The sequence below is a fragment of the Accipiter gentilis genome, chromosome 12 (assembly GCF_929443795.1).
Source record: "Accipiter gentilis chromosome 12, bAccGen1.1, whole genome shotgun sequence".
Taxonomy (NCBI): domain Eukaryota; kingdom Metazoa; phylum Chordata; class Aves; order Accipitriformes; family Accipitridae; genus Astur; species Astur gentilis.
In genome coordinates, this window is record NC_064891.1 from 5,091,671 (window position 1) to 5,116,539 (window position 24,869).

At 40.4% G+C, this 24,869-nt stretch overlaps 1 protein-coding gene across 3 annotated transcripts in view; it reads left to right on the top strand.

Annotated features, from left to right (window-relative positions):
• Positions 1–24,869, top strand: part of GRID2 (glutamate ionotropic receptor delta type subunit 2) — a 744,443-nt gene that overhangs the window by 657,953 nt on the left and 61,621 nt on the right. For all 3 annotated transcript variants that reach the window (XR_007507799.1, XM_049815125.1, XM_049815126.1), the window contains exon 14: positions 15,975–16,141. Coding sequence is in view for 2 of the 3 variants with exons in the window: in XM_049815125.1 (XP_049671082.1) it covers positions 15,975–16,141 (167 nt within the window). In the remaining variant the exon portion in view is untranslated. The remainder of the gene's footprint in view (positions 1–15,974; positions 16,142–24,869) is intronic.

Below are 24,869 nucleotides of genomic sequence, written 5' to 3' on the forward strand. Positions count from 1 at the left end.
ACCTAAACAGTATTTTCAGCTCCTGCAGGTTTTGCATCATTAGTGTTACCAGTGTGGCAGTCCCAGCTGAGTAGAGTTGAGGATCAGATGGATGTAGAAAAATAGTTTTCCCTCTCCTGTTAGCCAAATCTGCAAGACTGCAATGTGTCAGTGGTGTACTTGCATAGGCAGTGACAAATGAAAATCATAAAAGACCTTTCATTCTCTGGCATTAACCTGGCACCTTTCATACGCAACAAAATCCTTAGAAAGCCAAACAAAATAATGTGTTTTTTCTATACCACATATTACAATGCCTCCTGCTACTGTCTTTTCCTGATCTTATTCAAGCAACTGAGAAGATGTTTTCTGAGTGCTTTTCTTGGAAAGAAATGTAAATGGAGTGAACTTTCCAGCCATCAAGTTAAAAATTTAGAAGTAACAGCACAGCATTGAGGAAGGTATGCCAGGTAGGTAAACCGGCTTTCTTAAAGTGTGTCAACTAAAAATAAAGCTAAAATTCTTCTGTTAAATAACCAGAACCTTTCCTTAGGCTGGAGAGTAATGCTAATTGTGTTTTTTCCACCATTTTATTCTCTTTAGTTAAATTGCCAGCAAGCAGTTTATGTCTCTTTGTATTTGAATTAGGTGGCAGAGTTGTCCAGTTTGAAAATGTGACTACAATAAATCAGTTTCCTTTTAATAGCCAAGCTATGGGAGGAGAGGATTAAACTGCCACGCAGAGTATTTTAAGAAGCATTTTAACCAGGCTGTAATCACATTTCATTCTTCTATCAGTTTGCATAAAATACCCAATCTAGATAGACTGCACAACTCCCTCACTGGGACTGCAATGGCAGGAGTCAGTTGTTTACCATTCCCAGCTGTAAAGCTTTCCCACTGCACGGGGGTTGATTGGTGTTTGTGGCTGCTTGCAGAATGGCTCGTTAATCAAATAAAACAGACCCCATTCCCTGCTGAATATAACAGAGGGAGGGATATAAATGCCAGGGACTGTATCAAGATGGGTGGAAAATAGAATGCATCTGTAATGAAAAAAAACAGTAGATAAGCAGCTGTATTATACAAGTCTGTAAGTACCAAGGGGTTCTGGTCATAACATCAATCAAAGAGTCGAAGCTTTGGTTGTTTTATTGCTCTGACCTCAGGACGGGATTTCCTTGTAATACTGTTGTGGTTTAACCCCAGCCAGCAACTAAGCACCACACAGCCACTCACTCACTCCCCGCCAGTGGGATAGGGGAGAGATTGGAAGGGTGAAAGTGAGAAAACTAGTGGGCTGAGATAAAGACAGTTTAATAGATAAAGCAAAAGCCGTGCATGCAAGCAGAGCAAAACAAGGAATTCATTCACCACTTCCCATCGGCAAGCAGGTGTTCAGCCATCTCCAGGAAAGCAGGGCTCCATCACGCGTAATGGTTACTTGGGAGGACAAACGCCATCACTCCGAACCTCCCCTGCTTCTTTCTCCTTCCCCCAGCTTTATATGCTGAAGCATGACATCATATGGTCTGGGACATCCCTTGGGTCAGTTGGGGTCAGCTGTCCCAGCTGTGTCCCCTCCCAACTTCTTGTGCCCCCTCAGCCTCCTCGCTGGTGGGGTGGGCTGAGAAGCAGAAAAGGCCTTGGCTCTGTGTAAGCACTTCTCAGCAGTAACAAAAACATCCCTGTATTATCAACACTGTTTTCAGCACAAATCCAGAACAGCCCCATACTAGCTACTATGAAGAAAATTAACTGTACCGCAACCAAAACCAGCACACATGACTTTCCCGCAAGAATTCTCAACCTGTGAGTAAACAAATCTAGGACATGGCACCTTCCCATCAATGAGTCTTGTCCCTAATCAGGATAGAAATTCCCAGGAAATGTCAAAATTTCTCATCTATCTTCCATTAAGTGCTGGCTGCAGTTCCTGAGTATTCCTTTGTGTAAGAGATGGATGGCCAGCACATCTTTCTTGTGACTGATCCAAGGTACTGCAACATACCTTGGTCCAAAACAGTCTGAATTTGTGACCTCTGGGAGACACTGAAAAAAATAATCTGTGTCCTGTGGCATGGAGAAATGGCGTGGGGTAGCTTCCGACACTGCAGGTGGTCAGGTGACAAATCCAAATCTGAAAACCTCTAAATTTTGTTTCATGTTTGGCAGGAGTTCTGAGCGTGGTTGTGTTTTATGTGGCACTTCAAGTGTGCCCTGGGGAGGCTGCTGGACTGACCCTCTTGATGGGCGCTGGTACCCTGTCACCTTATTCATGGGTCTTCACTGAGCATTGGTATTAGAGAGGACACCATTCTGCTCATCCCTTATAGAAGAGAGGCACACAGCTACTGCTTGCTCAAAAGCAGAATTTGGCATGAAAAAGATTAGGTGCTTATAAGCAACAGTATCTTCAAAATCAAAATTCTGGCCCCAAGTGCTAAAATTTTGCTAAAATCTTGTCTTCCCACACAAGTTGTCATATGAATCTCTCTTCGAGTCCTAAATGTTGCAGCTCACAGCATAGTCTGGAGACAACACATAATAATGTAGGTGCAGGTGGGGCAGGTGTAAACAGCAAAGGTGGGAACAATTACTCACAAAAGAAAATGCAAGCATCAGTTAATGAATGTTTGTAAAATGCTTTCAGTCCTTCAGATGATGCTATTATTAAATTGAACATCTTCGCTTATGCTATAGTTGTGCTGAAAGCTAAATGAAGGAGACGGTTCTCTTTAAACAGTATCTTATTCTTGATTAGCTTGATCGTTAAATCATTTTGGATTTAACAAAGGCAACGGCAGATGGAACACAACACAGAGAGCAGTACAACAAAAAATGAAACATGACATGAGATCACAGAAGAGAATCAAAGTAGACAAATCCAAAAGTAAATCAAAAGAGCTCATACCAAAATTCTGGCTAAAATACTGGCACATAACATATGTTTGGGAATGACAACAGTTGTGGAAAAGACTCAGGGTATTATTTTGTCTTTCCATAGATACCAACAACAATCCTGATTTAGAGAATTGTACTTCTGAATACGTCCTCTCATGCTGTGCTGTTGAGAGTCTTCCCACATTATCAGACCTAATAGCGGTTTTGCAAAATTAAAATGAAGTTTAGTGGAAAGGAGCGGAAACGTCAGCCAAGCGTGTAACTCAAGATCACATAAATTCTTTGCATCTGATGGATTTTACTAACCTTCTTGTTGTACCTCTCCACTCCCAAACTAATGTCCTTCTTTTCAAAATCTTGAATCAACCAATTCAGCCTCTCATCAACTGGTTTCTGCACACGTTTCTCCACCTTCCCAGAACATCCCATCAAGGGTTTGCCCTGTCTTTCTACAACACCCTTTTTCTTATCTTCAGAGTTAATTGCTCCTTACATCCAACAGGAGAAACCATTAGGTCAAATTTGGCATCCACTGAAAACAGTCAGTTGTAGACCTCAGCTCTGTTTGTATTTGCATCCACCAATTTGGAAGCTGACTTGACTGTTCCAGACTTCATAAACTGAGTAACGTGGAGGGAAAATCTCATAAGAGCAAGGGCTACTTTGCATAACATTATGTAACATCCAGATCCTTTTCTAGCTGAACAAAGACAAATTACATCCAAATAACAGAGAAACTTGCAGAAGGTTTGTTTTGAATTTCTTTCTAATAATAGTCCTAGGCCTGGTGTCGTTTCTGCAGTCCCCATAGAGTTTTACATGGTACACTTTTTGACAGATACTCTGTCAAATTGTATTGTATCCTTTCATGATTATATCACACGTGTTCCATATGGCTTTCAGTATGTTTTAGGTATTACTACTCTATAAAATTTGTAAGCTATGAGGTGTTTCTAACACCTCATGACAAGTTTTACATACATTATGTGACTGCAGTTTTGATTTAATCTTTATCGTACTATACTCAATCTGTAGATTTTTTTTTTTATTCTTATTATGCTTTTGCCATATTCTATGCCCTTACAGGTCTGTGTTTTATCTCTCGGTTCATTCAGCTTTAACATTGCTAGACCTAGGTTCTGCTCCAAGTGTGTGCCCCATGTAGGTACAGAGTAAGTCCATTGAATTGACTGTTACTTATTCAGTAGCTGCCAAATGTAGATGCCTGTACTGGGCCTTAGATTCCCATTGAACTTGCATTATTGGGCTCTAAATAATTTGAAATATGACGAAAAGAATAAACACAGCTAAAAAGAAGTCAAAAGAGACAAGAGAAAGTATTATTGTGGTCTTATCTTCTTCAGATAAAATAAAATATGGTCTTCATAGATATGCCATACATAAGATAAAGGAGGATATATTTTCCTGGCATTGTATTTCCTCTGCTTTCTTGTATACACCTTCTGAGTTAAACTTTTTCTAAAATTTAGCATGAATGATATAGCAGCAAAGATACCTCATTGGACTTGATGTAGATGTCCATCAGTAAGAATTATGCTTTCCATTTGGGTCTGAAGGGAACATATTTTCGGAAGAAGAAACCACATGTGGGCAGTTGCATTGCATATGATGTTTTAATATAACTGAACACAGAAAGGGGATGCATCTACACACAGAGCACTGTGCAGCTGCATAGCTGTTTGTCTGGGCTGTGCATACAGATGCAGGCATGCAGCTGCTTTTCCTGAGAACTTGGTCAGACGTATTATCAATTTGTGAGCAGCTGTGTAGCATCCTTTTAATATCTCCCTAAACAAGTGAAGAAAATTGTGTTCATTGTTTTCCGTTTAAAAATCCATACTGAAGGAACGAGGAGCATGACAATACAATAGACCTGGGCAAGTAAATTTATTTTTTTTGCTTTGGCAAAGAGGTAAGGCCTTTTCTCCACCCTTGCCACTGTGCTGGCAGCTCACATGTTCCCAGGTGCAGTGAAGTACTGTGGTTTCTCTCTAATTCTTCCAAAGCCAGGGAAAAACTGCAGTTCTTCCTCGCATTTAGTATATATGTATCCAACGTACTATCCCTCTCATGGCATACTTCTGTAAAAGAGAAGTTATTTTTAAGTTAGGTTATGATATAAATGTAATTAACTTAACCGTCAGTTTAGATATTCATTCTTCTTATAGTCAAGGTCCAATTGTCTTCTTACAGTCCAAGGTCCAAGGTGAAATAAATAAGATGACACTGAAGGAGATTACATTTCCTAACAAGGTAGCGGCATTTTTCAAGCCACCTCCACACAGATGCCAGGTGATACCTGCCACACATTGGATGAAGTGCTAGAATGTCAAGTTGATGATTTTATGATGCTCTTGCTTGAATTTTACATTTTCCTTCCCCATTGTTTGGTGCTAACTAATGAAATTATTTCATTCACACAAGATATTTACTGGTGTACATGATTAACTGGGCACTTAGCTGTCCACGCTGCATGCACAAATACCTGCTTTGCAAGTGCACTGTGTAACTAAGAAAATCTCAACTGATGTTCCTAATTCTAGGAAGGCCAATCAGCTGATTGCATTGTATCATCACAAATAAAATTGAAAAAACCCTGTACCATCATTTTTTTCCATTCCATAAGTACTTTAACTCCACTTTTCTCATTACTCATCTCAAAGTCTCTGTGGCATCTTTATTAATGTGGTAGGACTACAAGTACTTGAATTTAACCCAGCTGTATTATATTTTTCAAAAGAACACCACTGACACAGAGTATACACATCAAACTCAAATTAAGAAAATAAATAAGACTGGCTGACTAATTGCACTGTATTTTTACCAAAGAACTATTCTTCTTGTTTATGTTACAATGAGATTTCACAGCACATTTTGTCCAAGTTTGAATCTGAGCGGCTTGGGAAAAACATAAGGAGATACACGTTTCCATGATTTAGCAGACTTATGGGAAATCTAGAGTGAAGTAGGAAACACAATTGCTTATTATATTAATGATTCTATTTATAGATGTTTAGATTTTTTTAAGATGCCTACCAATATAGATCAAGTAAACCAGAGTGACTTGTCATTAGGGATTTATCCACTAGAGAATTACAGTAATTGAAACTGAAACTGTATAAAGAAGGAGGTATTTTTATAAGACATTGTTTATCTTTAAAAGCTCTAAAATTGTCAACATGTCATCATAGGATATTTCCATACTGAACTATTAACTTTTGATCAAAATGTTTTTTCATTTTGAAATGTTAATCCATTGCAGGGAAATAATTTAGGTCAAAGTCAACTTTTTGGAATAAAACGTTCTCCAGTTTGGATTTTGTATTGATTTTGGTCCCAAAATTTGTGATTCTTTTCCGTAATTCGAAATCTTGCAACTCCCTGTGCAGAAAGATAACTAGTTTCTGTCCAGCTCCATTTATCACTTGCATCAAGCAGAAGCTCTGAGTTTAACATTATCTCTCTGAGTTTGTGTCAAGTGCACTGCCTGGGAATTTCTGTTGATTTCTGCTTCAGGAGAAAGAAGGGATTAGAAATCTTTCATGAAAAATATCAGTTCTGAATGAATCCTCAAGGATGATAAGGAATTGAGTGAGTGTTTTACAACAGGCTGTTCTGGGGGTTTTTTTAGTTGATGTTTGGCTGCTGTTTCCTAGTTCTGTCAACTGTAAACTCATTTCTGGCATCGGAGCTATTGTGTGGGCAGGTCAGGCTGAGTTAGAAACAAATATAGCGAGAGAGAGTCTGTGACTTGCACTTCATTGGTTATTTACAAAGGTGTGCAAAATGAATGTTATAGCCTTGAATAAGTGGAGATGCCTGCACAGGTTGTAGCCAGAGCTGAACTAAGTTGTGTACACTTTAAGGCAAAGGCTGTAAGTATTTCACTCTGTGAGGATGCGAAAGTCCAACTATCACCTGAAATTAGAGTTGCAATAAACACATAAAATCCTCAGTTGGATGTGAAAAGTGCTCAGATGCATAAGTTACACTGGTTTGGGTGCTGTCTGAGCTTGAAACTCCTTCTAGATATCATTTATATCTTTATGTACCTTTGTACATAAAGAATCCGGGTGCCTGCTCCTTTACCTGGACTTGCTCTGCCTGGCAGAGGCTGAGTTGTGCTTTTTAAATTACTGTAACCGTATTCTGTGTATTAACTGTTTTATATGAGGGATTTGACTTCCTAGTTAGCGAGCACAAAATGCTGAGTGTTTTGGATTGCAGGAGATGTGCTGTCTGTATTTTTCGCCCTGGTGCACTGCTCCCCCTAGCAGCTTGCTGCGGGGTGGGCAGCAGCAGAGGGGAGCTAGCTTTTAAGACGACGGGGATGATACGTGACAACTTGTTAGACTGCATCATCTTCTCAGTTGTCTGCACGGTGATAGCAAGCAGGCAGTCTGAATTGAGTAAAAAATGCTGCTGCACTGGTCTTCCTCCTCCCACAGCTCCTGATGTTTTCCATGGTTCCTAAACTGCGAAAGAAAGAGAAAACCTCCTTAGCTCAGATCTGTAATGTTTTCCTTTCCTGTGGGTTCAAAGTACCTTCTCCTGAGAATTAAAATGCATTCAGCAGTGGGGTCTCCAAAGACCTGACAAGCCAGTGACAAGGGGCGGCATTATGAACCCACACGTTAGAGGAATAACAGCTCTTAACAATGCCCTGACCTGGGGAGGCAGGACCAGTCATTTGCGCAGCATCCCCCATCTGGGCCCGCTTGAGAAGGGACTGACTCGCCTGCAGAAGACCTGATCGGGCTTAGAATGGTTGCTTTAGCTGGAAATACCATAGGGCAGAAATTTCTCTGTGGAGGTTTTCCGGAGTGCTTCGCTGGAAACCGTCCATGGCACCAGTCTGCGCAGCAGCCTGAACTTATAGCCTGAAATAAATACTTAGTTAGAGACACCCCGTGGTAGCCTTTAATGAACTCCCAGGGAAAGGGGCTGCCGGGTATCACTGAAAGGTAGAAAACTTAAGGGTTTGGGAGAAATCTGTCTGCTTCTTTCCACAGCCGCATGAACAGCTGCACTTAAGGGGAAGACTCACTTCTAGAGAAGGTTGATGGTTTTGTGCAGGGTTTCCAGAGGAAGGAGCAACTTCCAAGACCACCAAAGTCTATCTGAAAACAAACGGATGTGGAAGCACTGAGCTTTACGATCCAAACCTGTTCCTTCGCAGCCCAGCCCAAGCTTGTGAGATTGCAGTGCAGGTTGCCAGCAGTTAGTGCTTCTTGTCTCCTGCAGGGTACCAAAAAGAGGGGAAACAAGCCAAGTTGTTGTGCAATGTAGTTTCAGAGGGGGAAGAAAGAGAGGCTGGGAAGCATTTATTTTGGAGCTTCAAGGTACTGTGTCTAAATTTGCACTGCCAAGCTGGCTCCGTCCAAACCTGGGCAGGAGATACTCATCGAAGAGAGGAGGATAAAATGGTTCAAAAGAAGATAGTTAAATCCTTTTGCGTGAGTAGTGGGACATCCTGAATCCTATTACCACTATGAAAGCGGTCAAAGCTCTTGTATAAGGAATATAAAAACTGAAAATTAAGTCAGTTTCTTTTAAAAAAGTTTCTAAAATGAAACTGTATTGTTTCAAATGAGCTTTTACTGGAGGATTTTTCAGCAACGGTAGTTCTGCAAAGAATTTTCTTGCGGTTAAAGTTCTTTTTTCAGACTATGAATGGTTTTGATGTGTAGTTTTTTGACTTTTGATGATTTTCCTATCCTTGCAGTTGGTATTCAATGAGTATTTCTTTGAATAAGGGATGCTGCCCAAGAATTGCAGTTAGATTGACTCTGCTTCTATTCTAAAGAATGGGAACAAGAACCCTTCAGTTAGTGTGGTGCTGGATTGATTTAATTTAAAGAGGGATGCTGCTTCTCTAAATTCACCTGCATTTATCTTCTTCATGATACTTTAATCTACAGAATTTTACTTTTTCACTCAAATGAAGAGGATTTATCTGTGTACATTTTCTCATTTAAATGTTCTTTATTGGGGATTAGCTGCCACAAAAATACAAATATATCAGAAAGGGGGGAAGTCACTTCAGTGACATTTCGTTTAAATTTGCCTCATTATTGAGACTGCCACTTGGCTACCACAGATCTAAGTTTTTGAGGAACCTGAAGTGCTTTCATATCATTTCTGTATATGACCTTCACTGGTGATCCCCTTAAAATAGTCTCCATTACTATCTGCAGCACTTAGTTGTCATAAAATAAATGAGAATCTGGCATTAAAAAAAAAATTGGTTCCTTACCTTTCAAAGGTCTGCTTTTCTGAGATATTTTTTTTCTGTTGTTTTTTTTCTCCTATTTCTCTTCCATCTGAAATTAATGTTAGCTGTAACGAACCTGTGGTTCAGCTGCATGTCAGCAATCAGCGTGATCTGCTGCCTTTTTAGTGCTTTGCTGTGACTACCTGGAGAAGAATCTGGCTCTGTTCTCCCACTGCCCTCAGAAATTGTACCTTTGATTGGTCCCCACTCTGTTTTGCTCTGCTTGTTGTTTTCTTTCTTGTAACTTACAAGATGCATTTAATTACAATGGCAAAATGGGAATGCACTGAACACTGGAAAAATTCTAACGCAAAGGCGCTCTCTCATTACAGAGCTCTCATACCCAAGTAATTCTTCTAATTCCAGATGAATTATTCAAGGTCTGCCCAGTGTAACAAGTGAATGTGTGATCATTAGGCTTTTCTCAAGAAGTTGGTGGCAGGTTGCATATGAGGAATTAATGCTTTTCCTGATTAAGTTTTATCTGAAGCAAATAGACATGCCATTGAAGCTGATACGACAATGTAATGAAAGATAAACTTCATACTGAAGAGGAGATGAGGCTGGGATTTCTAACCTCTTCTTTCTTCCCCTAAGCTCCCCGCTGTTTCATTTCCTGCTGCTGTTCACCCCTGGGCACTAGCTCAATAATGCTTTTAGAAATGAATCCACACTTTTCTGTTTGAATAAGTACAAAGAACAAGTTTCAATGTTTGTCAAATAGTGCCCCTTGAATTTAATTTAATTTAGTGCCCCTGTCTTCCTATATACCCTGCAAAATGACATCCTAAAGGGGGGGTGGGGGGGGGTGGGGGTTATTATTATTGTTATTATTATTATTAAATTAGCTGCTTGCCTTGATGACTGAATAGAGTCTTATGTATATAGGAATTTTTATTCTGTGCTCTAATACCACCATGGGAATCCAACTCCATTATGCACTGCAGAGAGCTGTTGGTCAGATTCATATTCCCTGATCACATGACTACATTTCACTCTTAAGTTATGTAAATCAGCCACACGTGCTGGTCTGCAAGGGAGTGTGGGGCAAGAAGCTCCAAAATTGTACTTCAGAACTACAGAAAGTTCAGTTTTGAGAGAAATGTAAATTAGTATGTTTTATTCAACAAAGCTGAAATGTGAGATTTTATTTCACTGGGATCCAAATAGAAGTTAGCCAGAATTGTGCCCTTTGTGAACAAAACCAAGACTTGAAACCTTTGTCCCTAGAGGAAAACAAATCAGCAAACGAGAATTTCTCTGAAGGCAGAAGAGATCTGACTTCTGCTTCGTTCTGATAAACAGCAACTTCATTGGCCTCTTGCAGGAGGATTATGGAGATCAATGTGTTTCCATCCCCTTCTGCTGAAAAAAAAACTCCGTTGTGAATGCCGTCAACTGTTTGGCAACATCTGACAACACAAAAATCTAGATTTAAGCTTCCACCACCAATTTTATCTTTGCCGTTTCCCATTTCAGAATACAATATCCACATTATATACATTAGCTCTGACTCGTATATTTGCAAACATTCATTCAATTTTGTTCCCTCTTCTTCATTCCTCATGTAATAGCAGCCTCGGTGAGGCTGTTTTGTAGAAAGGAGTGCAGCCCTCTGCAGGCTGCAGCTACTGCATGCTTGCTGAATATGCAAAGATTATGTCAAAAATTTTATTTCTGTATTTATATATGCCAAATTCTCAGGTCCACACTGATAGGCATAGGGCTAGCAGCATCGGATGGCATTTTCCCCTTGTGTAGTCAGTGCAGTTGAATTGTCCATATTGGTGAAAATTATTCTCAAAGCGCTGTGTGGAGCCCGTGATTAATCAGTGTCCCTGACTGGGTTTAGGTCAGAGCTGGAGTCGCTGCTGCTATGCTGCGGAAGAGTCTGTTTCTGTTCATGGCTAAAAATACAAACTAAATTGGCTAAAATACAACTGACAACTTTATAGACAAGGAAAGGTGTACAGCAGTCGGCGGGGAAGGATGGCACCTGACTCATAATGGAAATGAGCAGAAAAAGCATCACCACTGTGCCATCAGGGTGTAGGCGCAGGATATTCAGAAAATGTCCTTCATCAGCTTTATCTAATAATTTTCAGATTTTCTTCCAGGAAATTAATATTATTTTAATAATTTGAAACTTAACTAAGATTTCCCTGGCCTTAAAAGTTGCATTGTTTTTATAACAGGTAACACATTTTATTTATGATGAAATATTGAAAAGACTTCTGCAGGAAAAATAACTGCCAGTTATGTTTAACCTGCAGCCTATTGTGTACAATTTTTCTTTCATGAGGATTCTTTGTATTTCTTTTAAAGAAGAATTTAAAAAACAGAAAAGTTATTGACCAAGAATTCAAGTGTGAAAAATTGCAATAGTTGGTTGTTGTTTACTTATAATTTTTTTTTTCTGAAATTTTTAATTTTCTAGACCTAAAAATGTGGTTTTAGAATGCTGGACTTACACAAATACATTATTCAGCCTACTCTGCGTGAACAGGTTAGCTGTAAGAAGAAACACTACCCACATCGATGTTGGCATAAAATACGTGCATATGCAACAGTGTAATGGCTTTAAATGCTTTCCTCATATAACTCAACTGGTTTTTGGTGGAGTCATCAAAGATAAACTTTAACTAATATCTACAGGCAGGGCTTGAGCAAATAAAAATCTTGTAAATGTACAGTGATAGAAGATAGAAATATAACAGCCTTATAGAAATAGTTTTACCATCTATGTGCTGATGGACCCTATTCTGCATAACAACTCTTTTTACAGTAACTCCTTTGGAATTGCTCACAAATTACTAAGTCTAGTCAAGCATTTGTGTCTGGTACCATACCTCCCAGTTTCACTTAATGACCAGCGTAGCGCATGAGTTCAAAATACCCTGATGAACAGGTTCAATTTTGCCTGTAATTTTTTTGTTCTCCTATAGCAATAGTCATCAGATACTCCAAAAACCTTTTTAGCCTCTGCTATACTGGCAGGCGGGATGCCACGGGGAAGGAGACTGAAGAGGCAGTTCTCCATGCCCTGGTGGACTGGAAAGCTGGGGTTGCTGCTGTGTGACAATATGCTGCCCTCCTACAAATCCTTCCCTGGCTGTCCTGGGCTGTGCGGTGGCAAATTTGCCACCATCCTGAATTGTTATCATCTCAGTGCAAAATGCCAACGTAATGGTGTGGAAATGTAGAATCAGGGATGCAGATCTTCTGTAAGAATTGAGTTATGTATGTATTTGTCCTGGTTTTGGCTGAGACAGAGTTAGTTGTCTTCCTAGCAGCTGGTACAGTGTTATGTTTAGGGTTCAGTATGGGAAGAATGCTGATAACACACTGATGTTTTCAGTTGGTGCTCAGTAGTGTTTAGACTAAGTCAAGGATTTTCCAGCTTCTCATGCCCAGCCAGCAAGAAGGCTGGAGGGGCACAAGAAGTTGGGAGGGGACACAGCCAGGGCAGCTGACCCAAAGTGGTCAAAGGGGTATTCCGTACCGTGTGACGTCATGCCCAGTATATAAACTGGGGGGAGTCAGCCTGGGGGGATCACTGCTCGGGAACTAACTGGGCATCGGTCAGCGAGTGGTGAGCAATTGCATTGTGCATCACTTGTTTTGTATATTCCAATCATTTTATTAATATCATTATCATTATCATCATTGTTATTTTCTTCCTTTCTTTTCTATTAAAATGTTCTTCTCTCAACCCACCAGTTTTACCTTTTTCCCCCAATTCTCTCCCCCATCCCACTGAGGTTGAGGGGGGAACTAAGTAAGGAGCTGCGTGGTGCTTAGTTGCTGGCTGGGATTAAACCATGACAATATTACAAAGAATTGTTTCTTTGTCCAGGATATTTTGTTTTCATTTAGCCCCCCTAATTGACTGATTATAAGTTCCTTAACTTTTTCTCATAATGCAGAGCTGGAATTTTGCTGTTCGTTTTGAGGCCCAGAGTGGAAGTCTTCAGCATAGCTATTGGAAAGATAGAAAATAAGTGCTTCCCATAGTAAAAGGGAGAGAGAGAAGGATATAGGTTTTTAATTGACATTTTGTTCTGAAATTCCCTTCTCCTTTCACACAGAGCATCATCCCCCAAAGTTTTTCATACGATAGCTACTCCTTATTTGTAGGTGCAAATCTGTAAAACATCAGCAGTGTTGCAGTTATGCTCTAATCTAGCAAAATTTTATTCTTAGATCTTCAGGCTAAAACCAGTCTTAAGCTGTGTGAAAGATCCATGGGCAGAGGGTTTAGACTATGAATCTCAGGAGAAGGGTGTGCTAAAAAGGGAATCATATGCCTCCTGAGCTGCCAGATAACTGATTCTCTCTTAGTGAGGCAGATGTTTTCCTCATATATAAAAATTAATAATTGTAGATAGTTCAAAAGTAGTGTCACAGCTAATGGGAGGACTGAACTGATAGATTTGCAAAGAAAGATTAAAGAAAGTTGTATCCAGCTCAGCTAAGTAACAGAAAAGTTCATCAATAACTGAAAGGTGTCAGCCCCCAAAGTGAGCATATTTAGAACTGCAAAAGGAAAAATAACTAGGAATGACATAAGAAAGTTGGTTGGGGTTTTTTAAATAGTAAAAATAAATACATTGAATAGCAATGAAAACTGTGAGACTGAGGAGTAGTTCCATAAAGAGAGTAATTACAAGCATGACAATTGCAACTTAGGTTTGCTCCATGGATTTGAATTCCCTAGATTTGTAAATGGATAGGGGAAGAATGCTAAAAAGGATCTATTTTATTGCATGGAGCAATTGTATGTTGAAGGTAGATGGCTGGGATGATCCCTTCTGGTTCTTCAATCTCTTTCCTGCCCCATGTGCTTTAACTGAGTCTCACTGTGATCTTATCTATGAAAAGTAATATCTTTGTGGGAACCTGAACTGTGATACTAGCAGGTCTGCTCTCAGGATCTTATATATACCACTTCATCATAGGTATTATTGACAGTAAGTGCTTTTACCACTTCTATATATTCTCACTGTGAGTTGTTTTACAGCGAGGCAGGCAAATCAAGAGAATTTTTCCTGACCAGCTGAGCAGCTGATAAGTCTCTTTACAAGCACTTACGTGAATTCAATGCACTAGGACGTTAAAAGGGTGGGTTAGGACAAAACATAACCCACTGCTCTTGCCATCACCTCAAAGGTTATGTCCCCACTTGTAGAATTACTTGTCTTTTGAACCCCACTTTTCCCTAATTCCTTTGTTTGGAAAGTCCATCTGATCCTTCAGGATTCATTTCCCCCCTTCTGATCTTCTGCTTTTGTCTCCTATTTCCCTCCCTTGCTGTCTGCACATCATGATACTTTTTCAGTCTGAGTCATTATCCTTTTAAACGCTCCTAGGAAGGGCTTTTTTCTCAGTCATGTTATCTATTTCTTAGCTAAGTGGTGCCTGCAGGAAGATCAGAATAACCCAAGCTAGAAAGAGCTCTGCGAGTTGCAGTGCCTGTAAGACAAGCATACAAGTTGTATTGTTTGTTAACAGTGGGTTCACTTCTATGCCTTATTCCCTAGCCATTTAGATAGACCTAAACCTCCACTGGGAGGCAAAAAAAACCCCATTCTTGGCCATTTTCAGAGCCTGAAGATTAAAACTGACCCAGTCCTGCATTTGTGTGTGTATGTATTTTGAAAAGAATTTTCTTTTTCCTGCCAGACATGCGAAGTCCATAGATAACATGGCTCCCTTTCTGCTCCAAAATCTGCACAAATCCTCCTCATACCATGCCTATGAATGGAAGTAGGAAATATTCCCTTTCCAGGCCTGCAGTGTGTAATTCAGATTCATTATGCATGAAAAGGAATGTGTCCCAAATGCAATCGTTCCTTCTGCACTACATCTCATGAGCAAGCAGCCGGTGTGGCTTGATTCAGTAACTTTTATATGTAAACAGTCTTTAAAAACATAATCTACATTGTCAAAGCCTAATCTAAATGATGTACTGACATTCCTTATTTTGATAAGCTTACTTCTGAATAAATGCTGAAAAAATGTTTAAATTTTGTATATATCCCCTATATTTAAATGAAAAGAGAAATCTGGATTTGTTTCAAATGTGAATGGATAGTAAAATGTTACTTTAAAAGCTTTTCAATATAATGAGTTGGTTTGGATTTGTCTTAGTCAAACAGTTAAAATGGCTTACATGATCTTGCTGTACAAAAGTCTTTGAAGATACATGAAAACCCTTCATGCTGAGAAAAATAATCCCCAAAAATCTGTTTGGCACGATCTTGCCCACAATCGTGCACGGAGCCCAAAAGACAAATGGGTGTTCATAATGTCTACGGCAACCTGAAATGACTGAAATGTCAACCATCTTGAACGGTGGTCTTCCGTCTGGATAGCCATGCCTACACTCCCACACTTCTCCCAGTGTGAATGCCTACCTTCCCTCTAAATAATGGTGGGGTTTGTGACTCAAAGAAAAAACTTAAGGGGGATTTTGGGGTGGAAGTTAGCATTGATGGTGGGAGCCTGATGTTTCCTTTGTGTCCTGAAGAGGGACAATACAGGTTTCCTGCACGGTGCTGTTTCACTGACAGCATGTTGTTCTCAGATCAGATTTCTTCAGTTTCTGCTGAGATGCTTGGCCAAAGCACCACGTGGCAGCAGTCACAGTGCACTTTTTGTGCTGACGGCTGTTGGGTACCCAAGCTTCGCTTTCTTTAACGAACAGACTGTGCTGAAACTGCCACATTTTTAGGTGCACTGACCTCCTTTTGGACTTGACCGTCCTTAGTCTGAGCTCTTCCTCTGTCTACTGCAGGTGAAATACGGGAACTATGCCTTTGTATGGGATGCAGCGGTACTGGAGTACGTGGCCATCAATGATGCAGACTGCTCTTTTTACACGGTTGGGAACACTGTTGCGGACAGAGGATATGGGATCGCACTGCAGCACGGCAGCCCCTACCGAGATGTTTTCTCACAAAGGTAAGGGTTTGGAGAAGGAGGAGCAGGTCCTAAGGGAAGGTCTCTCTCAGCTCTGGACCCTTCTTTTAATTTAATTTTCTGTGAAGGGAAAATATCTTGTGCTTGCAAGCCACTTCATTTCTTACATAGGCATTCATTTCCTCAGAGACACAGGATTACTCGCTTTTCTAGAAACTGCATTAAAAATACTTTCTGTTGCTCTTACTTGAATTGTTCTCGTTTCTTTTGGAAAACATTACTGAGATAGGCTGAACTTAATTAGCAGGAAAATGAGGAAACAGTTGATTCATTTGTTATAGAGGGACAGCATAACTCAACTCTTCCTGTTACAGAAGCCTTTTCTTAAAGGGAAAAAAGTAAACTTGGACACTGATGGGAAAACTGAAGGGGACGAACACGAACATTTGATGTTTCAGTGGAAAGACCCCTATTAGTACTCAAGAGCTTAGATGCTTATCCCAGCACTAATCAATCACTTGGGCTACAAAGTGAGATCTCTAGAGATGCTTCTGGTACTGTGTTTCTACTAGGATCGGAAATACTAGATTAATTGTATATATTGTGCCTTTGCAGTATTTATGCTTCGGTCTAGTATTGATTCCTAAATCAGGATGTGTGTGAAATGTGAAAAACAACCAAACATTTTAAAAGTGTAATATCTGCGGTCTGGCTTTTAGGAGATGTGGGCTAATCTCATGATCCTTTTTCATTCTGAACCTATTCTCTCACCCAGGTTTCTAATGGTTTGTGTTAGATACATGTAACAAAACTTTACAGTTGCTGTGATGAAATTTCTTTTGTGTGGTTGCCATAATGATTGTGAAGCATTATGGCATATGAATATACTTCATTCAGGCTATTGTCTTTGACTTCAGTCCATAGAATGAGGCAGGACAAAAAGTAGTCAGTAAGTAACAATATGCAGATTCAGAGGAATCGCAGTCTGCTCACACATACTGCATGAACAGAAAAGACTTGAATTCTTTGAATCTGTTCCATGTTGGGGGTGATTTGGCTGAATCTTGTGCTGACATAGCAGTCATGTAATACAAAAGTTCAGAGGATCAACGAAAAATTTAATTTCAATGAAATAAATATGTGCTTTATATATTACAATTAGCAGTATAGGCAATTATTTACTGAATACTTTAATATTCCAGTCATGACCAGGCTGGCTCTGTGATGTTCAGGGTCTTCATGCAAAACAAAGGAATAAAATTTCTTCCTGTAATCTTTCTAAGAAATGCTTCCAGCTCTTAGAGATCTCAGGCACTAGTCAAGGTGTTAAGTCTTCCTCTTCAGAGCATTACCCATGTAAGCTTGAGTATAAAAATTTGAAGACACAGGGAAGTTTCATAGGCTGTGCCTTTGTTACTAAATACAGTGAACCTGCCAAGTGGCATGGCATGGCTCACGCCCGGGGAGATGAGTATTCTTCATCCCTGCTGCCACTGCTCTCCAAGTCAAGGTGGATGTATCCAAACCACCCCTTAGAGACTGCTTCTGACATCATTTATATACTTGTTACAGTTCTAGGTACATGGGGGAAATGGTCACAGCCGGTACTGGTAAGCGATTATGTTCTTTGTCACAGTATTCAGTACCTGGAGAGGCTAGGTTACATCTTCTGATACATTGCCTTTAGTGACTTCTGGATCACTGGTCTGTGCAGACCTGACATTTCCAAGTGCAATTTTATTTTGTAACAAAATTTCAGCACCTCAGTGTATTATTGTATCTGTAGGAAAGCAGAAAAGCATAAAAATTTGCACATATATAGTTCTTTTTATCTGAGGATCTTCGAAGCAATATTTAAATATTAGCATCTTTCAGTGGAAAGTAAATGCCATTTCCATTTAACGCTTAGGGAATCCATAGCATCAGGAGACTTAAATGAATTCCCAAGGTCAGATGTTTTTCCCTGGTGGAATCAGGGATCATAGGCACTCAGATTTCCTCATTTTCCATTTTCTGCTATCATTATCAGAGTTCAGGTGGGTGAAGAAAGGGATTATGTGTGAGATATTGGGCCACAGAGGGTCTGGATGGATACACAAAACTTAGCACTGATGAGAAAGTAACTCATTACATTATCAGGAGTAATGGTTGAACAGAGAAATTGGAATTTGCTTGGAGTGATGCTACCTACTGAAGAATTTAGCCTGAGATATATATTCTGAAAATGTGTGTGCTGCCCCTTAAATTTTTATTTCTGTATTTTGAAAGCATATTATATTGCACTTCTAATTATGTTCATAAATATAAATTTACAGTTTGAAGCTGTGAAACACCCTACAAGAAACAAGCACATGAAAGAGAAAGCATGCTTACAAGGTAGCTTACAAGGTTTTGTTCTAAAAACCCTTCAGTACTGTTCCTTGTGATTACTTCCATGTAGTTTTCACAAATCATCCTTACTTTTCTCCCTAATGAAAAGGCTGAACAACCTTCAGCTGCTGCAGCCTGCATGCTAAATAGAGAGGGAAATAGATTTCACTGTATAGGATTAGCAAATGTTCACATGAATATTTCACATTCTTTAATGCAGTAGGGAACTGGCTTGAAATATATTGGCATTTCTTGATCTTTCCCCAAATAAATATATGTATGTGAAAATACAGGGCTTCTCTTTTACGAAATTTCACATAAACCCATAAGCTGCATAGTGTTAAATCCCTAGGGTGCAGCTGTAAAAGGTCTGGCAAGCTTACAGGAGATTTTGGTCTCAGTGCAGGAAGCATGGGCACGAGTTCAAGGCTTTTCATTACCTGTTCTGAACATTCAGGCAATTTCCAGAGAGACAGGAAAACAGATAGAAAGGTGTAAACACCCACCCCGTCTCTCCAATGCTATGGGGCATGAGTTGCTGTCAAGATAACACTGTGGTAAAGCTTAGGCATTTGGGATTTCCAAAAACACTCTGTGTTTGAGACCTCGGCTATGTAGTTCTCCAAGGAATTAACACATGCAAAATATTGTGGCCTTCGGAGACTGCAACGATATTCACCTGCTCTGTGAAGTACTCCAGTCTCTACAGGAGTTTATCCATCAGTTAGGCTACTTAAGAAAGGCATTAAACCTGGGATCAGTTTGAAATGCTGAGGTGCCATCAAAAGACATCCAGGTCCTTGCAAAAATTAAATTCCCTGATGTCATTTACTCCCGTAGCTGATCATGATGGAGTGCCCCGTTAGACCACAGGCAGTTTGTGAGGTGCTAAAAAGAAGCCCAAAGCAACTGAGAACACCGTGAGAGCCAAAGCCGCGGTGATGTTCCTAGTGGTCGTGTACCTGCGTTTGGGATGTGGGACCGCAGCTGATGACCGCCTGGTTATCTGGTACCCACCGCACTGAAGAAGCACACAAGCTGCAGTGCCCTGAGCACGGTGTGGGGCCGGTGCTGACAGCTGCCCTGCTCCCAGCCTCAAACTGCTGCTACCAGCTAGTGCCCGTGTATTCGCATGGGATGCAGTCCTACCAGTACGGAATGAGCCTCCAGTTACCAAGGAACCAGAAAGCAAAATGCTTGTATTAGGCTACAGCTAAATTAGCACAAAATGTTCAATATATACTTGATTTTAAATTGATGCAATTAAACAAGTATTATATGGGAATGTGCTGCCATTTGCTTGCACTGATTCATATTGTGTTTATAATTGTACAAATGTAAGCTGATGCCTATACCTGTTAGAGAGAAGAGTGACTGCTCCCACATATTTGAACAGATGCAAAATCAGAATTATTCTTACAAATGCAAGTTTGGGTATAGTGAAATATTAGTGGAAAGCGTGGCAAAATGCACATCACTTAGAAACTCCATGCACATTTGCTGGGGTTTTAAAAAAATTAATTCCAGCCACACCACAGAAGATGAAACCCTGTTCAGGATTATTCTTTCCAGACTCAAGGAAATTTAACATTTTGCGTATGAACAAAATGGTTTTTATGAGAAAAGTTATACCGGTAGTTCATAGTGCAACATCAAGATGCCTTCAAAAAAGCATTTTGTGCAGGTACGGTTTAGTGAAGGAGAAGGGTAACCGACTGAAAGCACTGTAAAGAAACAGGTCTTTGAGACCTTTCTTTTTCACATGCAGAAAATTTCTGCAAAACAAAGACGTGCAGCAGTGAGTTGTCTGACTGCAGAATGAGATTGGCTTTTTGCTGTTTTGGGATGGCAAAGTGGCCACCTGGGGTCCCACACGGCACCTGTGACCACTCTCTGCCTAACAATCTCTCTGAAAACAGAAGCTTCAAGTCCATCCTGAAAATAGGTGTGTGGCTATAGCACAAATAATACAGAAAAAAAAACCCTGGGTAACATTTGAATGATGGACCTGTCGTAGCACCCTGATGACTTCGTTCACGTGTTGCAGATCTTAACAAACACGTCTGGCCATGCCATTAGGCAGCCAGTTGATGTGTGCTCAGGTACCTTGCTATCCCCTTTCCTCTGCCACTGAGACTTACCCTTCTGAGCACCAGCATCCTCCAGGCAGCGTGTCAGTTTTCTCTATATATACATTTTTCTTTTAAGGTAACGACAGGGGCTTTAATAAGAAGAACTGCCAAATTTCCTAGGAGAGTTTGAAGAGGATGTGTCATTTGGTTCATGAGGAACTGTGTGCTGGCACTAAATTTGACACCTGTTAAGAAGTCTTTTCAGCCCTAAACTTTAAAACTTCCATTGCACCCCTGGGAGGTATAAGTAAAATGGCAAATTCTTCTCAAGAGTATTTCAGAGGATGTCTGTGCTTCCTACAGTGCAGCAGCAATAGCTCAGGCCCTGCACTGGCGGCTGGCTTTCGGTGGGGGTCAAGGAGGGGAAGGCAGCACAGCTCTCGGATCCCACTCACGTCCCCACTTCCTCTGTTGGCTGACTCCCTTCTTCTGCGCTACAGTCCTGGCCACACAGCACGTTAGAGGCAGAGGGAGAGGAAGCTCATCAGATGCCAGCAGCCAGCTTTTCACTTAAGTAACTAGAAGCTGTGAACACCCAGTATCGCTGAAAAATCAAGCCGTAGTTGGTTTGCGTTCCTCATATCTCAAGAGCATCCATGTACGTTCTGCCCCCAAAAATTCACTTTTAAGTAAAAGGAAACAGTGACAATAGAAACGAAAGAAGGCAAGATTGCCCTCGGAGTCCGCCGTGTGGGACTCTTGCTTGTTGTTCGTCAGCTGTTTTTCGCCAAATGGCACACACCCCGGCAAGCACAAGCTTACAGACACTTAAAGTTATCTGTGTTCCAGAAGAAGCAGCAGTTGCATACCTCCTGGTGGTCATCTGTGAGAGGTGGGGTATGGGACGGCATAATATATGGAAGGTACAACTACCATATAGCTTCTGCAGAAACCTCAGACTGAATTTGGCATAAATCACAAAAGGTGACAAGGAATTTGTATTGCTGCTAGAGAAGCCAGTCACTTCTTTCTGTCCCGGAGGGAAAAAGAAATGGAGACTTACAATGATTTCCCCATGGCAAGCCTAAAGACACCTCACTAGCAGCAAGTGTTGCACTTTCAGATGTCCAAAACTTTGGAGGGAAAGAAGAGAGCCATCGTGTAGTGTTTCAGACTCCCCCTTAGCAAATTATTAGCGATATACTTTAAATAAATAGTATGGATTTTCTCTTGTCCTTTTTTAATCTCATCAGCAAAACCTTGAGTTTTAGAAAGTTCCTGCCCTGAGTCATAAATATGTGTTCTTCCTGTCTCCTCGCTATTAATTCTCTCTCCTTAGATTTTCATTCTGTGTCTTGGAGGTCACTGATGTCCAAAGACTGCAGTGCAAGGAAAATTACTTCCTTCCTAACTATGCTGATTTCTTTTTCAGAGTCCTTGGGACTATCTATGTACCCCTTTGAGGAGATCCTGCCCTCCTCTTTTTTTTCTTTTTTTTTTTTTTTTCTAATATGAAAACCCAAGACAGTGTCCCTTTCTCTCTGATTTATCTTTTACCAGCTATGGGGAAAATAAGAGTTTTGGATTACATCCCAACCCTCCAGAGGACAGGCTATAATGATCCAGTTGGATTTTTCTTGATTAAATACAGTGATAATCTGCAGAACGGTGGATACCTTAATAAGTGCTCAGCTTTGCTTTGCCTCGTTTATTTGCTTAGAGTTGAAGTACTATTCTGAGATGGATATATAACATTCTGAAAAATATAACAGAGAAACTAGTAAAATCCTCACCCAAAGAACTATTTTTTTCTTATTATTCCAGAAAATTAGAAAACTCTGCAAATTAGGAGAATTAGTGGACTTGACGCAAACTCCTGAATTTAAATAGAAGACTTTAATTCTTAGAGCCTGCCCTTAGATCACGTCACAAGTTCATATAACTGAAATTACATTAGTGAGAGGAAAAAAAAAGAAAATTAAGTCCAGATTTCTGTGCAATCTGACAGGAGAATCGTCTTAATTGATTCAGATACAGTCAATAAAAGCCTTAACTTCAGAGTAGCACATAATAACAAGACAGTTTCTCAGATAACCAGGATACTAAATAAAAAAACGCTGTAGTAACACACCAATGTAATATTTCTTGACCATCCAAAATAGCACTGTCTGTCCTTATTTTTTGCTGTCTACATTAGACTCGTAAGGGTGAAACCGGGAACTGCACCAGGCCCTAGGTCTCAAAACACGTCCACCTTCCTTTTTCCTGACCCAAGTCATCCAAGATAAACTGCAATTGGCCTTCACGCTGGGAAACTCACCTTGTGGAAGTGCTGCTCAGACAGACAGCCGCCGCCTGCCCCGGCGGAGCTGCGGAGTAGTCATGTTCTGCACAGTTCACTCCCGGGCCACCACATCCCGGCTGGAGACCTGTAACCTCAAACAGATTATAAGAAAAAATGTAGCTTCATTCTGATTTTAAAAAATGTCATCCTTCACTTCATATGAAGCCCTAGCAGAAAGCTTTTGTCCCACTACTATTCTCTATTCTTTTTTCTACCAAGCCCACGACCATCTGATCCAAGCTTACAGTCTTCTGTAATCCTGTATAATAGCTTTCCCTAAGGACCAGATGATCCGATGTTGTCCCTTTGCATCCTACTCTGCTAACTGCCTAATGCAGAGCTGCAGGTTTTGAAGGTTCCTGCAGTGTCATCAGAAGCGTTTCTTGCCTTTATTAGCCGTTCGCATCTCACTTGCTAGTGGGTGCTGCTGGCTGTAGGACCAGAGAGAAGCTGTGGCTCCCACATATGATGTTGTGAGAGCAGGAAAAATGGTTTTATTGGTTCCTGATGGTGTGCATCAGGTGCTTGCAGGTCTCGCAATAAATTCATGATTAGAAGTTGAAAAAGATGGAGATGCCTACAGAAACACAGGCTTTAGCAACTTTTTAATCTGCTGTAATGTTAACTGATGAGGTGGGTTAAAAGATTTTGCAACAGATCTGAAGTTTATAACATGCAGATGATGGAAAATTAATTAATGAAAACATATAGTCAGCGAGCAGATTAGTGGGCTTTTTAAATATACCATAATATTAATTGATGGGGTAAGTTAAAGGATCCTGAAGTAGCAGCACTGAGATGAAGCATAAGAAAGAAAATCATAAGGGAAAGGTATTAGATCTTCTTGCATTCATACAGCATAGAGCTATGAAAACCAGAGACCTGCCTGCCGGCGTCGTCATGGGAAGGCACCGCTGCATCCGAATGATGCTGTGGTGGAGGAGTTGCCGCACATTGGAAAAGACGTGCCATGAAAAGGACAGATTTATGCCTTCTCGTTTTCCTAATCAATGCTCACTTTCAGCAAGGGCACTGCATTCAAAGTTTCAGAAAGGCAAGCTAGGTAAGCTGGTTATGCATATTAATTCCCTGTCATTATCCATGCACCACCCCAGAGAAAACAGTCTAATTGTAATGTTTTAAATTGCCAGTAGATATCACTTTGCAAGCTATTTCATACTACTTTCTATCCACTCCTATAGCCTTAGGCACCTCAGAGTTGGCGTGTAAAATGACCAGATATTACCCAGCGACGTGTGCGCAGTACGGTCAGTGGAAGCAGTGTTGCTCATCGAACTATATGGAAGGAACATTTATTGTAAGCTGAGTTGTTCATGTGTTTTAAAGTTTTATAGAGCGAGTAAGTGCATGGCTGCAGAATTTGAAACTGCTTGCTAAAAGTAAAGCTAAAAGAAGTCTCAGTGAGTGGCTTCCCTCCAAGAACTTGCCTTTTTATGAATTCCTAAAGAGATTAGGTTTACAGTTAATGCACGCTTTCCTGTAGTACATTTTTCTGGCTACCTTCTCTTGCGTTTGTGTGCGTCAGTCTTCAGAGGAACAGGTTTAACTACTCACCCTGACTCGGTTGGGCAGCAGCGTTGCCTTTAAAGTGGGGTGGAAAACGAGTGCAAAGCTTTCCCTGGAAATAGGAAGGATTCAGTTGTGCAGCTGTCTTGACAACAGAATCATAATAACCACAAGTAAGGGTTTAGCTCGCCTACCCCATATCAGCACTACCTGCCAGAGGTTCCTGACTCTTTACCCAACTTGCTCAAAATACTCATAAACCTATTTCAGTTAAAATGAGCAAGAGTAGCAAAACAGGAGAGAATAATAGATCTTTCCTAACCCATTTTGTTAGCTTAAAAGGTAGTTAACCTTTAGCTGGACCATAAAGCTAGTCTATAGCTGAACCTTAAAGATAGTCTTCAGCTGGTCCTGTTTTCCAGATAAAAATGAAAGGCTTTTGCCTGAAAATAAAGCT